Source organism: Prinia subflava, chromosome 8, assembly GCF_021018805.1.
Source record: "Prinia subflava isolate CZ2003 ecotype Zambia chromosome 8, Cam_Psub_1.2, whole genome shotgun sequence".
Classification (NCBI taxonomy): domain Eukaryota; kingdom Metazoa; phylum Chordata; class Aves; order Passeriformes; family Cisticolidae; genus Prinia; species Prinia subflava.
The window spans coordinates 18,176,334-18,193,554 of NC_086254.1; the positions used below are offsets into that span (position 1 = coordinate 18,176,334).

At 52.1% G+C, this 17,221-nt stretch overlaps 1 protein-coding gene across 2 annotated transcripts in view; it reads left to right on the forward strand.

Moving 5' to 3' along the window:
* Positions 1 to 87: 87 nt before the first annotated feature.
* Positions 88 to 17,221, forward strand: part of CDK12 (cyclin dependent kinase 12) — a 45,703-nt gene continuing 28,569 nt past the window's right edge. For both annotated transcript variants that reach the window (XM_063403747.1, XM_063403748.1), the window contains exons 1-2: positions 88 to 1,942; positions 11,902 to 12,774. In XM_063403747.1, the coding sequence (XP_063259817.1) occupies positions 906 to 1,942; positions 11,902 to 12,774 (1,910 nt within the window). In that variant the 5' untranslated portion in view covers positions 88 to 905. The remainder of the gene's footprint in view (positions 1,943 to 11,901; positions 12,775 to 17,221) is intronic.

The window sequence follows — 17,221 nt, forward strand, 5'->3', positions numbered from 1 at the left end:
CTCGCGAGACTCCGCCGCGCCCGCGCGCGCAGCGGTGGGCGTGGCTCGAGGGACAGCACGCCCCGCCCCCTCAGCCTGGTGGAAGCGCGGCGGCGGCCGCAGTGGAGCTCTAACGGAGCCTTGACCGCCCGTTAGCCGGCGGTGCGCCGGGGCGGGTTCGACAGCGACCCGCCGGCGGCTTTAGAGCGCAGCGCGGCGGAGCGGGAGAGCGGCGGGAGGCCGGGCCGGCGGGGCCGCCATGGAGCTTTGTTGCGGGCCGGGCGTTAGGGGGCGCTGTCCCCGCCCCGCGCCCCAATAAAGTTCCCAGAGAAGCCGCCGGCCGCGCGATTTCGCGGCTCTCGCGAGAAGACGAGCGCGCGCCCCCGCCCATCTCCGAGAGGACTCGCGCGGACGAGGAGGACTCGCGCGGAGCGAGGGAGGGGTGGCGGCGGCGGCACTATCGCGAGAGTTGCGGGCGGGTCTCGCGAGAGTTGGCGGTGCCCCCGGACGGCGCCGCTCCGGTTCGGGCAGAGCGCGGGGGCCGGGCCGGGGGCGGCGGCGGCTCCGGGGCCCTTCGGCCGGGGGGGATCCGCGCCCAGGCCCCGCCACCGCCGCTGAGGCCGCGGGCAGCGCTCCGGGCCCGGGCCCCGCCTTCCCGGGGCGCCCCCGCGGCCGCGCTGCCCGCCGGGCCTGGGCCCCTCGGATGAGGCGGTGAGGCCGCGGCGCTTCCCCCTCCCCTCCCGGGTCCTTCCCCCGTCCCGTCCCCGTCCCTCCCGCCTCCTCCGGGGCCTCGGGCCCCGCTCCCCATGTAGGAGCGAGGACCGGGAGCGGCGTGGATGGTGCGAGGGGCGGGCGCGGAGGGAGTTTGAAGTTGGGGGCTTTCGCGGAGTCCCCCCCTCGCCGTTCCCGAGCGCAGCGGGGGAGGAATGCCAAACCCGGAGAGACATGGGGGCAAGAAGGACGGCGGCGGCGGGTCCTCGCAGCCGGGCAGCGGCAGCTCCAACAGCAAGGAGAGGCACCGCGCGGGCTCCAGGCACAAGAGGCACAAGTCCAGGCACTCCAAGGAGTCCCCGCTGGCGGCCCAGGAAGCGGCGGCGCCCCTGGGAGCGGTGATCAAGCCGCTGGTGGAGTACGATGACATCAGCTCGGACTCGGACACCTTCTCGGACGATGTGGCCCTCAAGCTGGACAGGAGGGACAACGACGAGAGGAGGGCGGAGAGGAGCGAGAGGGCCCAGAAGCACCGGCACCACCAGCACAAGCGACTGCGGGAGCTGCTGAAGAGCAAACAGGCGGAGAAGGACAGGAAATTGGAAAAGAGCCTGGATGCTTCCAGCAGGTCCGCCAAGGAGAGGATATCGGGATCCTCCAAGAGGCTCCTGGAGAGCGAGGAGCACCCCAAGGCGCTCTCCTCCAAGAGCAGCAACAAGGAATCGCGCTCGGCCAAGGCGCACAAGGAGAAATCTAGGAAGGAGCGGGAGCTCAAGTCCAGCCACAAAGAGCGCAGCAAAAGCCATCGCAAAAGGGACGCTCCCAAAAGTTACAAAACCATCGACAGCCCCAAGAGGAAATCCAGGAGCCCTCACAGGAAATGGTCGGACAGCCCCAAACTGGACGACAGCCCCTCGGGAGCCTCCTACGTGCAGGAGTACGACCTCAGCCCGCCGCGCTCGCACACCTCCAGCACCTACGATCCCTACAGGAAGAGCCCCGGCGGCTCCTCACGCCGCCAGTCCCTCAGCCCACCCTACAAGGAGCCCGTGGGCTACCAATCCAACGCCCGCTCGCCCAGCCCCTACAGCCGGCGGCAGCGCTCCGTCAGCCCCTACAGCCGGAGGCGCTCGTCCAGCTACGAGCGGGGCAGCGGCTCCTACAGCGGGAGGTCCCCGAGCCCCTACGGGCGCCGCCGCTCCAGCAGCCCGTTCGCCTCCAAGCGCTCCGTGAGCCGGAGCCCCATCGCCAGGTGCGTGTGCCCCGCCCGGCCCGGGGGCTGCCGAGGGGTCGGGATGGGGCTGGGAGTGCCGGGGGAGGTGGGGCAGGGCTGTTCTGGAGGGTTGGGGGTGGTAGGGAAAGGGGGTTGGTGGGTTCAGGTGGAAGGAGAGTGGGTTTGGGTGGGGTATTGGGGAAAATTTCCCTGTGAGGGCCTGGCACAGGTTCCAGGGGAGGTGGGGCAGGGCTGTTCTGGAGGGTTTGGGGTGGTAGGGTAAGGGGGTGCTGGGTTCAGGTTGGAGGAGAGTGGGTTTGGATGGGGTATTGGGGAAATTTCCTCCCTGTGAGGGAGGGCCTGGCACAGGTTCCAGGGCTGTTCTGGAGAGTTTGGGGTGGCGGGGTAAGGGGTGGTGGGTTCAGGTTGGAGGAGAGTGGGTTTAAGTGGGGTACTGGGGGAAAATTCCTTCTCTGTGAGGGCCTGGCACAGGTTGCCCAGGGAAGCTGTGGGTGCCCCATCCCTGGAATTGTCCAAGGTTTGGAGCACCCTGGGATAGTGGGAGGTGTTCCTACCCACGGGATGGTCTTGAGGGCCCTTCCCACCCCAAACCATCCCACGATTTTATGATTTGTTTCCTCCTCACTGGTGCCCAGTTTGACCACACAGCACCCTGGGATGGTGGGAAGTGTTCCTACCCTTGGGATGGTCTTGAGGGCCCTTTCTAACCCAAACCATCCCACGATTTTATGATTTGTTTCCTCCCCACTGGTGCCCAGTTTGGACTGACGCGTTCAGAGTTGCTTTGGCTGGGGCCCTGGCGATTCCCTTGGCAATGGAGCTGCCGCTTTGGGAAACGCCTCAGTGCCTCATCCCTGTTGGCTGCGGGCAGGGAGCGCGGCCGGAGCAGCTCCTGGGATTAAGTTACACCCACCTCTGGAGCGGCCCCTGCGCGGGGAGGCTCCCGGAGCGCCATTAAGGCGCTTACCTGGCGGGAAGTTCAGCCACGGGAGTGTTTTCACCTATTTCTGGAAGCCTTTATCTGTTTACTGCGTGTGGGAACTTGATCCCGCTGCTCAGGAGGGCTCCTTTGGGGTGGGTTTTGCTCTTCCTGAACTGATTTGTCTTTTTTTCCCCCTTGGATTAGAGACAACCACGTGCAAACTCTCATCTCTCAGCCTAAACTTTCTTTTCTCAGCACTAGAATTTCTTCCCTTCCCTTCTGAAATCTGGGCAGCCTGGAAGGGCGAGGAGCAACCAGCTGGATTACCTCTAATTTTCTCTCTTTTTTCCCTTTTACTCAGTAACTTTGCCACAGTAGGGAACAATTATTTCAAGGTAGCTCTGTATATTTTATTTCAGGTGTTTGTTAATCGTCCTGTGACAGAGCCTAACGTTGATCTTTTCTTTTTGTGGCCATTCAGTGGGTTTCCAGTGGTCTCCATGGATGCTGTGGAGCTTTGCTTGGAGCTCCATGGCAATTCAGATGTGACCTGGAATGCAATGGCCACAGGAATGCTCTGCCCCGTGGTTGCTGTGCTGCATCCCCCAGCTCAGCAGCTCCCAAAGCACACGGGGCTTTTGGAATTTGGTCTTTATTGCTAAAACTCTGAACTTCAGGAATGCTGTCTTCCACGGAGAACTTGCCTTTGTCCTTGCTGGCAGTTCTGTGTTGGTCTCAGCTCCCCTGGAAGCTCTGACGTAAAATCTCAGTATTCCACTGTGATTTTACAGTGAATTTTGCTGCAGGCTGCTCCTCCTCTGGCCTGTTTTCTCTGTGTGCACCTGGGAGGCTCTCAGGGACAGGCCTGGATGGTTTTCTGCTGCTTCCCTTGGATCCTTTTTGCCTGGTGGTGCTGCTCTGAGACGTTCATTACTAATCCTTTGGAAGAGTTAGGGTGCAGTGGTAGGAGGTGTGTGTCCACTGGTACAGCCCTGAGTTCTGGCACTGGTCAAGTGTCCAGCCCTGAGCAGGGAGAGGCCATGGGGAGCTGCAGTGGTCTCCTAAGAGTTTTCCTTCAATTCCCAGGAAAACCTCTCTGTGTGAGTGTCTGGCTGTTTATCTGAGTGGAGAAATCCACCAGTTACATTTCTCTGATTTATGGGAACAACTTCAGAGCACTTTGTGCTGCTTCCCTCAGCTTCCAGAGCTGCTTTTTGAGGACTCATACACTGATACAACCCTGAGTTCTGGCCCTGAGCAGGGAGAAGCCATGGGGAGCTGCAGTGATTTCCTGAGAGTTTTCCTTCAATTCCCAGGAAAATCTCTCTGTGTGGAGAAACCCAGCAGTTACATTTCTCTGATTTAGGGCAACAACTTCAGAGCACTTTGTGCTGCTTCCCTCAGCTTCCAGAGCTGCTTTTTGGGGACTGATACAGTGATACAGCCCTGAGTTCTGGCCCTGAGCAGGGAGAAGCCATGGGGAGCTGCAGTGATTTCCTGAGAGTTTTCCTCCAATTCCCAGGAAAATCTCTCTGTGTGGAGAAACCCAGCAGTTACATTTCTCTGATTTATGGGAACAGCTTCAGAGCACTTTGTGCTGCTTCCCTCAACTTCCAGAGCTGCTTTTTGAGGACTCGTACAGTGATACAACCCTGAGTTCTGGCACTGGTCAAGCCCTGAGCAGGGAGAGGCCATGGGGAGCTGCAGTGATCTCCTAAGAGTTTTCCTCCAATTCCCAGGAAAATCTCTCTGTGTGAGTGTCTGGCTGTTTCCCTGAGTGGAGAAATCCACCAGTTACATTTCTCTGATTTATGGGAACAGCTTCAGAGCACTTTGTGCTGCTTCCCTCAACTTCCAGAGCTGCTTTTTAAAGGACATCTTTGACTCTTGGCTAAATGTTGGACCCCAAACCAGACAGTTCCAAAGGTTACTCGCTGTTTACACTCAGCTTGTCCCAAACCCTCTGAACCTCTGGCTTGGTGATTTACTCCTCTCTCTCTCTGCTGGGCAGAGAACTCATGGCTGTGTGAGGTGTTCCAGCCCCTCTGGAAATCACCTGCCTGCAGTGGTTGTAGCACAGGGACAGAGGGAATTTCACGTGTTTTCCGTGTGCTGGGTGAAGTCTGAGTTGTAACTCACGTGTTTAGTTTTGGTTTTTGGAGCTGCCAGGTGAGACTGGAGGGGTGGAACTTCTGGTCAGGTGTGTCCAGGAGACAGAGAGAGGCTGGCCTGGAGGGGCTCAGGGCTCACCTGGAGGAGGCTCAGGGCTCTCCTGGGGGGGCCCAGGGCTCACCTGGAGGGGTCTCAGGGCTCACCTGGAGGGGTCTCAGGGCTCACCTGGAGGGGTCTCAGGGCTCACCTGGAGGGGTCTCAGGGCTCACCTGGAGGGGTCTCAGGGCTCACCTGGAGAGGCTCAGGGCTCACCTGGGAGGGGGCTCAGGGCTCACCTGGAGGGGTCTCAGGGCTCACCTGGAGGGGTCTCAGGGCTCACCTGGAGAGGCTCAGGGCTCACCTGGGAGGGGGCTCAGGGCTTACCTGGGGAAGCTGGGGGGGCCCAGGGCTCACCTGGAGGGGCCCAGGGCTCACCTGGAGGGTCTCAAGGCTCTCCTGGGGGGTCTCAGGACTTGCCCAGTGAATCTCAGGGCTCACCTGGGGGGGGGGGGGCTCAGGGCTCACCTGGAGGGCCTCAGGGCTCACCTGGGATGGGGCTCAGGGCTCACCTGGGATGGGGCTCAGGGCTCCCCTGGAGGGGGCTCCCCCTCACCTGGGGAGGCTGGGGGGGCCCAGGGCTCACCTGGGGAGGCTCAGGGCTCACCTGGAGGGTCTCAGAACTTGCTGGGGGGGCCCAGGGCTCTCCTGGAGGGGGCCCAGGGCTCGCCTGGGGGGGCTCAGGGCTCACCTGGGGGTCTCAGGCCTCACCTGGAGCCTGGGGGGGCTCAGGGCTCACCTGGGGGTCTCAGGCCTCACCTGGAGGCTGGGGGGGCTCAGGGCTCGCTGAGGTGGGGGCTGAGCCCTCCTCCCCTTGCCGTGCTGCAGGTGGGTGTTAAGGAGGCAGCTGGCTCTGGGCAGTGTCTGATCCCTTCTGTGCATCCTGTGGAGGGGCAGGAACATTTTTTGGGGAGAGAAAATCCTCTTTAAGTGGCACACTGAGGCAGGGAACACCTGAGCACAGCCTGCCTTCCTCAGGCTTTTCTGGGACACTGTTATTTCCCCTGACTGACAATACAGGGGATTTTTATTTTTTTTTTAGTGCATTCTGTGTTTTCTTTTCATCTCCACATCCAAAACATCATTAGGGAACTGCACCCATGTGATTGGAGAAAATCCAGAGTTGTTTGCATTTCCAGTGGCTGTGGAAAACAGCCCCACTTCCCATCCAGGAGGAAACCAGGATGATTTGGTCAGCAGGGAAAATACCAGATGTGCTTTGCCATTCATTCTGTGTGGCAACTGCAGCTAAAACAGGGAGAGGAATTCCAGAGTGCCTCAGCCTGCTGGAGGTGGGATGTGCTGAGTGTGAGGCTGTGCTGAAAGGCTGCTGGGCATTCAAAAATAAGAATTATGGTTTGTTTCCTGAGAAATCGGGGCACTCAGGCTTCCCAGATGCTGTTCCCTGCTTTATCCTGAACTCTGCGTTGTTCAGAGCAGGTAAAATGCTGAAATACCTGCGTGGCACACAGGGAATTTTGTGGATGTGGGGCTTTGCAGGGCACCTCTGCTGTCTCCTGTCAGCCGTGGCCATCTCAGCATGGAAGGTTCTGGCATCCCCTTCTCCAAAGACCATCCCAATCTTCTGATTGTGTGACTGAAATAACTCTCATCGTGCCTTTTAATTTGGATTTTTAGGTGAAGCCATCGTTTCTTTGTTTTTGTTAATTCACACCTGTCGTGGTTGGTGTCTTTTATTTCTGTTTTCCAGTTCTGGAGGGACAGCAGGGTGGGTTTTAATCTCATAAATTTTTTATCTAGAAAGAGGAAGGAATCTTTTATTTCTGTTTTCCAGTTCTGAAGGGACAGCAGGGTGGGTTTGAATCCCAGAACATTTTTATCCAGAAAGAGGAAAGAATCTTTCTTTTATTTCTGTTTTCCAGTTCTGGAGGGGACAGCAGGGTGGGTTTTAATCCCAGAAAATTTTTGAAAGAGGAAGGAATCTTTTATTTCTGTTTTCCAGTTCTGGAGGGACAGCAGGGTGGGTTTTAATCCCATAAATTTTTTATCTAGAAAGAGGAAGGAATCTTTTATTTCTGTTTTCCAATTCTGGAGGGGACAGCAGGGTGGGTTTTAATCCCAGAACATTTTTATCCAGAAAGAGGAAGGAATCTTTTATTTCTGATTTCCAGTTCTGGAGGGGACAGCAGGGTGGGTTTTAATCCCAGAAAATTTTTATCTAGAAAGAGTAAGGAATCTTTTATTTCTGTTTTCCAGTTCTGGAGGGACAGCAGGGTGGGTTTTTAATCCCAGAACATTTTTATCCAGAAAGAGGAAGGAATGTGAGGCTGAATTCCCCCTCATCCATCCTGAATAACCTTCCCAGAGCAAGTAAAGTGTGGAATGTTACAGCAAGGCTCAACAAATTAAGGGTGAAAGGGGTAAAAACGCTATTAAAAAATTATTCCAGAGGATGGAAATGGTTTTCTTCCAGAATCAAAACCTCCCTGTGCATATTCTGTACTTTATTTTCTGGTTTTTTGGGATATGCAGTGCTAAAGGCCCCTCAGCAGGTGCTGTGCTGGTGTTTTTGGGGCTGTGGATGCTCTGAGGATGGGAGGTGAGGTTTGCTGCAGTGGTGTCGGAGAGCAGGAAGGTTTCTGGAATTTATTTTATATTCTATATAAATTTATATATAAATTTATAAATTTATTTATAAATTTATAATTTTATTTATATATAATTTTACAAATTTTTCAGGTTTCTGTGAACACCAGCCTGGAAAATGGGCTTGGGAGGAGCAGTTTGTGGGGTGACTGCAGGGAATTTTTGTTAGTGAGGAGAAAAGGGGTGAGAGGTGCCTGTGGAGTGAGGAGGGAATGGTGAATTTATTCCTGGGGAACAGAGGGGGGGATATTTGCTGATGGAAGCTCAGGGAGTGATTCCAGCCCAGAACCCCTGTAAGAGGCTCTGCCCATTCCAATTCCCCACCTTCACCTCTCCTGCTCCAGGCAGGTGTCCCCGGTGGACCTTTCTAAATTTATACCATTAAATAAGGGAAAATTGGACTTTTGGAGAAGTTTGCCCTGGGTCTGGTGTGTGATAAATCAGCACCATTAAATAAGGGAAAATGGAATTTTTGGAGAAGTTTGCCCTGGGTCTGGTGCATGATCTGGTTTGATTGCTCTGCATCCAGCTGGGTTAAATTCCAGTGAATTTAATATATATAAGTTTATATATAATATAAAATAAATTCCAGAAAAGCTGGAATTTATTTTATATTATATATTAATATATTAATTAATTATATTGTTATATTACTTATATTATATTATTATTTATTAATATTATAAATATAATTTGGTTTATATTATATATTAAATATATTATTTATATATATATAAAATATAAAAAGATATACTAAATATATTATTTATTTATAAAATATATAAAATAAATATATTAAATATATAAAAATATATAAAAATATATAATATATATAATATATATAAAATATATATATAATATATGTAAAATATATATAAAAATATATTTAAAATATTTTAAAATATTTTAAAAATATAAAAAATCTATAAAAATATTTAGAAAATATCTAGAAAATATCTAGAAAATATCTATAAAAAATATATAAAATATATCCAGGCTGCCCGTGGCTCCCTGGCAGTGCCCAAGGCCAGCTTGGAGCACCCAGGGACAGTGGGAGGTGTCCCTGCCATGGCAGGGCTGGCACTGGGTGGGCTTTGAGGTCTCTTCCAACCCAAACCATTCCAAATTTCCATGGATTGGAGCAACTCCTGGGGTTAATTAATCACGGGGCAGGATGGAAGTGGAGATTCCAGGGAGCAGGAAAATGGGAATTGCAGCATCTTGAACAACCCATCCTGCAATAGGGAACCTTCACCCCAAAACTGTTTGAGGCTGCAGTAGGTGACATCCTGCAGGATTCCTTAGGGATGTTTTCCATGTCCTGGAGCTGCTGGGAGGGGAACTCTGTCCCCGCTGGTGGGGACAGGCAGGCTGCAGCCCGGAGTGTCACTTCACTGAGCAGAAACCCTGGGAAATGAGCTGATCCCAGGGCAGCATCCCCGGGACAGAGACCCTGGGAAATGAGCTGATCCCAGGGCAGCATCCCAGGGCAGCATCCCCGGGACAGAGCAGGGAAAAGAGCTGATCCCAGGGCAGAGCAGGGAAAAGAGCTGATCCCAGGGCAGAGCAGGGAAAAGAGCTGATCCCAGGGCAGAAACCCTGGGAAATGAGCTGATCCCAGGGCAGCATCCCAGGACAGAGCAGGGAAAAGAGCTGATCCCAGGGCAGAGCAGGGAAAAGAGCTGATCCCAGGGCAGCATCCCTGTGACAGAGCAGGGAAAAGAGCTGATCCCAGGGCAGCATCCCCGGGACAGAGCAGGGAAAAGAGCTGATCCCAGGGCAGCATCCCTGTGACAGAGCAGGGAAAAGAGCTGATCCCAGGGCAGCATCCCTGTGACAGAGCAGGGAAAAGAGCTGATCCCAGGGCAGCATCCCTGTGACAGAGCAGGGAAAAGAGCTGATCCCAGGGCAGCATCCCCATGACAGAGACCCTGGGAAAAGAGCTGATCCCAGGGCAGCATCCCCGGGACAGAGCAGTGTGGTGAGGAGGTCTCAGGGTTGTAGTTTTCCTGAGATTCTCCTTGGGGTTGGTGTTCCCCAAGGTAATAAGGGTCTCCCAAGGTTGCTGTTCCCTAGGAGTTTCCTCTGGGTTGCTGTTCCCAGAGTTAATCAGGTTTTCAGTCTTCTCTTTGCCCTAAGTGTTTCACACCAGAGGAAGAGACGACAAACTGAGTCCGCCGGTGCACATTTCCAAGGTTGTTTATTCTTCATTATCTCAGTCCTTTTTCAACTCTGCCAGGCCTTCCTGGCAGGGAACCTTATCTCAGTTCTGTCCCAGCTCTGCAAGGTGTCTCCGCAGAGCAGGACACGCGGGGGACTGGGCGGATCAGAGCGCCCCGCACCTTATGTACGGTCCCCTTGACCCAACCACTGTCTGAGACGTATTTTTTATTTACAAAATTTTACCAATGCCTATTACCTATACTAACATGTCAGTTCTACTCTAAACCAATCTCTAAAACCCAACTCAGCACAAGATGGGGACGAGAACAAGAACAAGGAGCACAGGGGCCACTCCCCAATTCCTCCATCTTGTCTCTTCAGCCCCATATGCTAAGAATCCTAATTTCTATATTTATATTCTATAATAAACCATCCACTACTTATTTTAAATTCTTAGGGTTTGTGATTCTTCCTGCATGTGAGTGTTCACTGCCATGGCAGGGATCAGAGTCAGTGTCCTCCTGGGATCTGTGTGGGTCTGACTGAGCCCCCTGGACAGACCCCAGACCCCCCTGGACAGACCCCAGACCCCCCTGGACAGACCCCAGACCCCCCTGGACAGATCCCAGACCCTCCTGGACAGATCCCAGACCCTCCTGTACAGATCCCAGACCCCCTGTCCGGTCTCCAAACCCTCCAGGGTGGCCAGAGGGATGTTCTAGACTCCGACAAGGAGGAAACAGCTCTGTGGCTGCAGAGCCTGCTCTTTTCTCCTGTTGTACATTTATTTTGCAAGCCTGAAGGTTAAGAATTTACCTCCAGCCCTGTTCTCTGTCAGGGTGAGGTTTGGGGTTGTTTTCCAAGTGGGAGAGAGGAATTCTGATCCTTGGAGCAGGGAGAGAACCCCATGGGGAGAGCCTGCCCCTCCTGCAAGGTGCTGCTGGTGTTGGGACAGGACCTTCCTGATGTCTCCCTTCCCCAGTTTATTTTCCAAATGTTTATTGTCTTTCCGAATGTTTATTGTCTTTCCACATGTTTATTGTGTTGGGATAATATTAATTGGTGTTGTTAATTATGTTCTGAGTATGGTTACAAGGGAGCCAGGGTCACCTGTGTTTGAGCTGCTGCTGTTCAATGTGTTTTGTAGCTGCTGTGGGAGTGTTTTGAGGGAATTCCGTGTTTTCCAAGTTAGATGTGTCCTGAGTAATAAATTATGGAGTGTTGTGTCTGTCGCAGTATTTGAAGGGTCTGAACTCAGAATTTTGGATTGTCCTGTTGGCTTCAGAGCCTGCCACACCATTAAAGGCTCCTGCCTCACCCTGCCCAGTCCTCATTCCTCCTGGAGTGGAGGAGACACTTGTGGCTCATCAGGAATTTGGAATATACTGGAAGTACTGGTTTCCACTTCCATTTCAGTGCTTATCTGAGTTCCCCATCGGTTTCCTGTCTCTCCTGAGCAGGTTCATGGGGGGAACCCTGGTGGTGTGAGGTGTTTCCTGCCTTGCTTCTCTCCCAGCACAGATTTTCCGTGGTTATTTCTGCACTCACACCTGATTTAGACCCCATTCTTTTTACAGGAAAACCAAATAGAGTTAAAATTCCTGGGTTTTATTTTTCCTTCTTTCAAATCACACTGTGCAGATTTGAGTTCTGATGGCAGTGACAGAACCAGGGAGGTAAAATGAGCTTGAAGCGCCCGATTTCCTGAGGAGGGCAGTTGTGTTTTACCCGTGGTTTCTTTTAAAAGTTGCACCCAACTTTAAAACAACCCTAAAGTTGTCTAAAATTCCTCTGAAAGATTCCTAAACTGCCAGCTCATCCTCTTCACTGCTGTTGAGTGTGTGAGCTGTGATATCTTTCCTTTGGGACTTGATCTTTCCCTTTTCTCCCGGTGTGACAGCGAGTCTGGCACAGGAGGGTGGGTGATGATGGTACAGAATTGATTCAGAAACTCCTTCCAGAAGCTTCAGTCCCTCCTGAGAGGCGTTTTGGACTCTCTGAGCTGACCAGCACAGCATCCAGCTGTGGGTGAGCAGCTCAGAGGGTGACACCAGCTCCGTTTCGTTTCTCTCCGCAGGAAATCCGTCAAGTCGCGGAGCCGCAGCCCCGGCTACTCCAGACACTCATCCCACAGCAAAAAGCAGAGGTCTGGCTCCCGCAGCCGCCACTCCAGCATCTCCCCCACCAGGCTCCCGCTCAACTCCAGCCTGGGAGCGGAGCTCAGCAGGAAGAAGAAGGAGCGAGCGGCCGCCGCGGCCGCCGCCGCCAAGGTGGACGGCAAGGAGGCGAAAGGCTCCCCTGTTTTCCTGGCTAGGAAGGAGAACAGCTTGGCCGAACTGAAGGAGGCTGGGACGGAGTCTAAAAAAGCCACCAAAACTGTTAAATGTGAGAAAGCTGCGGACACGGACTCGGTGAATTTACTGCCCACCAACGCGGAGCCCAAAGCCCCCGCGGAGACAACGAAATCCAAGGCGGAGGAGAACTCGGAGAGGAAACATCCTGCTCCAGCTCGGGATCCCAAACCCTCGGGAACAAAAGACTCCAAGCCTGCAGCGGCCGTGGAGGACTTGGTATCTCCAAAGGAGACAGAGGCAGTGGAAAAGGAGATCCCACCTCCCCTCCCCGCCATCAAATCCCCTCCTCCTCCTCTGCCCACCACCACCCCTCCGCCTCCCACGCCGCCGCTGCCGCCGCTGCCCCCGGCGCCCGCTGTCCCTCCGCTGCCTCCGGCCGCTCCCGTTCAGGTCCCTCCTCCGGCCCCGACGTCTTTGCCATCCTCCTCCCACCCAAGGACGTCTACTTTATCCTCTCAGGTGAACTCCCAGTCCTCCGTGCAGGTGGCTACAAAAACCCAAGTGTCTGTGACGGCTGCTATCCCACACCTGAAAACTTCCACCCTGCCTCCGCTTCCGCTGCCCCCTATTTTAGTTGGGGAAGATGACTTGGATAGGTAAGGTCACACCAGAGCGTTTAAGAGCAAAGCCTTGAATAAAAAGGGGTTTTTTTTGGGGTGGTTTTACAGTTTTGAGCTGATCCTGCAGGGTACAGCTGTGGTATAAAGGTCCTGGAAGGGATAAAGAACAGCTGGCTTTAGCAGAAGATATCTCCCTGGAATTATGAGGGCTAGGTCCTGGAAGGGATAAAGAACCCTGCCCCAGCTGGCTTTAACAGAAGATATCTCCCTGGAATTATGAGGGATAGGTCCTGGAAGGGGTAAAGAACCCTGCCCCAGCTGGCTTTAACAGAAGATATCTCCCTGGAATTATGAGGGATGGGTCCTGGAAGGGATAAAGAACCCTGCCCCAGCTGGCTTTAACAGAAGATATTCCCTGGAATTTAAGGGCTAGGTCCTGGAAGGGGTAAAGAACCCTGCCCCAGCTGCCTTTAACAGAAGATATTCCCTGGAATTTAAGGGCTAGGTCCTGGAAGGGGTAAAGAACCCTGCCCCAGCTGCCTTTAACAGAAGATATCTCCCTGGAATTATAAGGGCTAGGTCCTGGAAGGGGTAAAGAACCGTGCCCCAGCTGCCTTTAACAGAAGATATTTCCCTGGAATTCTGAGGGCTAGGTCCTGGAAGGGATAAAGAACCCTGCCCCAGCTGCCTTTACCAGAAGATATTTCCCTGGAATTCTGAGGGATAGGTCCTGGAAGGGATAAAGAACCCTGCCCCAGCTGGCTTTAACAGAAGATATTCCCTGGAATTTAAGGGCTAGGTCCTGGAAGGGGTAAAGAACCCTGCCCCAGCTGCCTTTACCAGAAGATATTCCCTGGAATTTAAGGGCTAGGTCCTGGAAGGGGTAAAGAACCCTGCCCCAGCTGCCTTTAACAGAAGATATCTCCCTGGAATTCTGAGGGATAGGTCCTGGAAGGGGTAAAGAACCCTGCCCCAGTTGGCTTTAACAGAAGATATTCCCTGGAATTCTGAGGGATGGGTCCTGGAAGGGGTAAAGAACCCTGCCCCAGCTGCCTTTAACAGAAGATATTCCCTGGTATAAAGGAGTTACCCCAGGGCCCTGCCAGGTTTGTGGGGAGAGTTTTGTGATCTCAAAACCAAAACTTTTTGTGCAGGTTTGTTGCCTCTCATCTCTGTGGGAAACGAGGTTTGGCTGCTGCTTGGTGAAGGTTTCACATCACTCCTTGCTCACTTTTATTACAGGGATGCAGCGTGGAGCTGGGATTTTGCCTCTCTTTGTGTTGGAGCTGTTTGCACACTCACTTAAAATTTACTTTTTTTTTGTTTGCTTAATTCTTTACAAGCTTGTACTCAAGCTACAGGAAAAAGCTGAACAATTGCAATACAAGAGCACAAACCAGAGCTTTTTCTGCTCCAGATTCACCATGCCCACGTGTAAAAACCAGCACTGGTTTAACTTGAGTATTGTCTTAATTCTTGAGTAATTGATGGATTCCTTTATGGCTTGAGAAGCAGGTATAGTTTGTTTGAAAGAGTTTAAAATTAGTGAAATTACACCTGCTTCAACTTTATTTCCTGATTATTTCTGATCAAAACGTGCAGACGTGGCTCTCTCCTGTAATTGTAGCTCTGGCTGGGCTGGGGGTGGTTTCTGTGATGAATTTGTCTGAAAATGCCACTCTGGAGGTTTCTTTTGGTGAGAAGAAAGGAGCAGAACATCCAGAATGGAGTGGAAAAGAAAAAAAAAATCCCAAATATTTGCTTTTTCTCTCCTTTTCTAGCTGTTAGTATGTTACAGTGCTGTTAACTTAAGGTCCTCAGTGATATTTATTTTTTACTTCACCTGCCCAGTCTGTAATTCCCTAAAAACTCCTGTATTTCCCCAGCCATCACTAAAGATGTGCAGGGACTGGGGAGTGAAGCACAATTTCAGTGACCACTGTGGCATCCCACACCTCTGACTCCATACAGTCACCCTGTGGTGAAGCGTTGCATATTCTGAATAATTGAATTTATTCTCATGGATGATTCTGGTATTGATGGCAATCAGGGAAATGTTCTCACTGCCTCTAAAAGTGAGGCTGGAGTGTGTTTGTTGCCCTCCCTGAGCTGTGGGGTGTTGTTCAGTAAATATTATTGGTTTTAAATGTTTCTGTGCTGAGCAGGAGCTTTGCTGATTTTCCCAACTCAAACGCCAGGCAAATCAAATCCTGCTGCACTGTTCCCTTCTTTCCAATCCCAGAATTTATTCCACAAAATTCTGTTTTATTTTTTCACCCACTCACACCTAGAGCTCTGGTTTTTTTACCATTACCACCCAGGTGTGGCTTAGCTCTGTAAAAGTGTTTTACCCCTGACCTCAGGGCTGGGGCTCGGTAAATGGCTCTGTGTGAGTTTTTCCCAATAAAAGGATGGGAAATCCCCCTTGTTTTGCTGAGTCTGGTGGCAGTTCCATGTGGCCCTGACTGTGCAGAATCTCAGCCTTCCCCAGCTGCCTTCGTTTTTATGAGCAGGAACTCTTTGAGCTGCACTTTTGTCCTTGCTGAGCCTGGGGAACGTTCCAGCCCCAAGCCCGTGGCAAACACAGGGCTGGAAATTGGGATTTGAGGTGTCCAGGGACAGAACACGCCCTGTTCCAGTGGAGACTCTTTAACTTTTCCAGAATTGTCACCTCCTCCTGTGGTGCTTTATCCTGGGGGGTTCACCAGGACACGAGGAAAAGCTGTTCTGGAGGAGTTGGTACAGATTTCATCCTGGTTTGATGCAGCCTTGGTGCAGCTTTGTGGGGACACAGCGCTCACCTGGCTGTGCCATCCCTGTGGAGTTTGGGGTTCCATCCCTGCTGTTTTTGGGGCACCATCCCTGTGGAGTTTGGGGTGGCATCCCTGCTGTTTTCGGGGTGCCATCCCTGCTGTTTTTGGGGTGCCATCCCTGCCACGTTTTGGGGGTGCCATCCCTGCTGTTTTTGGAGTGCCACCCCTGCCGGGTTTGGGGTTCCATCCCTGCCGGGTTTGGGGTGCCACCCCTGCTGTTTTTGGGGTTCCATCTCTGCTGTTTTTAGGGTGCCACCCCTGCCGGGTTTGGGGTGCCACCCCTGCTGTTTTTTGGGGTGCCACCCCTGCTGTTTTTTGGGGTGCCACCCCTGCTGTTTTTTGGGGTTCCATCTGTGCTGTTTTTGGGGTTCTATCCCTGCTGTTTTTGGGGTGCCATCCCTGTGGAGTTTGGGGTGCCATCCCTGCTGGTTTTTGGGGTGCCATCCCTGCCGGGTTTGGGGTGCCATCCCTGCTGTTTTCGGGGTTCCATCCCTGCTGTTTTTTGGGGTTCCATCCCTGCCATTTTTGGGGTTCCCTCCCTGCTGTTTTCGGGGTTCCCTCCCTCCTGGCTCAGAGCAGAGCAGCACAGGAGCCCCCGGGAGCCCTCGCTGTGTTCTTGGGGTTCACCCTTGGTCGTTTCCGTGCCCGGGCAGCTCCGGGGGCTCTGCTTTGCTCCCTCCCCCTGTGCCCAGCCCAGGTGCCCAGGGGGAGCTGAGCTTGGAGGAACCAAGTGCTGACATGCAAATACAGAACTGAACAGATGAAAGGCAAGAAAATGGGAATTTTTGGAGAAAGGACGAGAGCTGGGTGCTGCAAGTTCAGTCTCCACCGTGGTCTTACAAAAAAATTGGTTTTGAGGGGTGTCCTGACAAAGGCTGAGTGTTTTTGTGGTTTAGTGGTGAATGTGGCAGCGTTCATGGTTGGATTTGATCTTTCCCAGTCTTAACAGCTCCATGTGATTCTCTGTAGATTATTAAATTAGGTTTAATAATATAGTATTTATTTATATATATTTTTATTATATATTATATATATTATTTATTATATATATATTATAATATTTAATAATAATAATGTAGATTAAAGGACACGATTATTCTACTCCTAAGGATTTTTCTGTCAATGGGGGGAGAGTTTCAACCCATCTTCCTCTCCCATTTCTGGTGGTTTTTGTCTTCCTCCTTCCTTAAGTAGATTTCACAAGAGATTGCCGTGCAGATGAGGCAGTGTCTAATAAAATAATTAGCAAAACGACCTACTTCCATCAGTTCATTTATTCTGGTGTTAGACCTGGTGGTACAAACACCAAACCTGCTCTAAAAACAGGCCTGGGAAGGCTGCTTGGATCTCCTATTTTATTTTTTCCTGGTAAATCAGAGATTTGCATGGTGAATTCGTGACTGCTCAAACCTGGGAATTCTCCTGGCTGAATACATGAAAGAGAAAGTAGGTTCTGCTGCCCTTGGTAATTGGATTTTAAAAATCAACTTTTGGTTCCTCAAGAGCGTTTGGGAGCTAAAGCCACGTTTCAGTCCTTGCTATGAAGTTAAAATTTTCTTGTGGAGGAAAGTTTAACTCTGGGTCTTGTATTTATATTGGTCCTCAAGCCTTAATTTCATGGTGATAAATGGAGTAAATAGAGGAAATAAAGGTCAGAAAGTGGGTGCTGC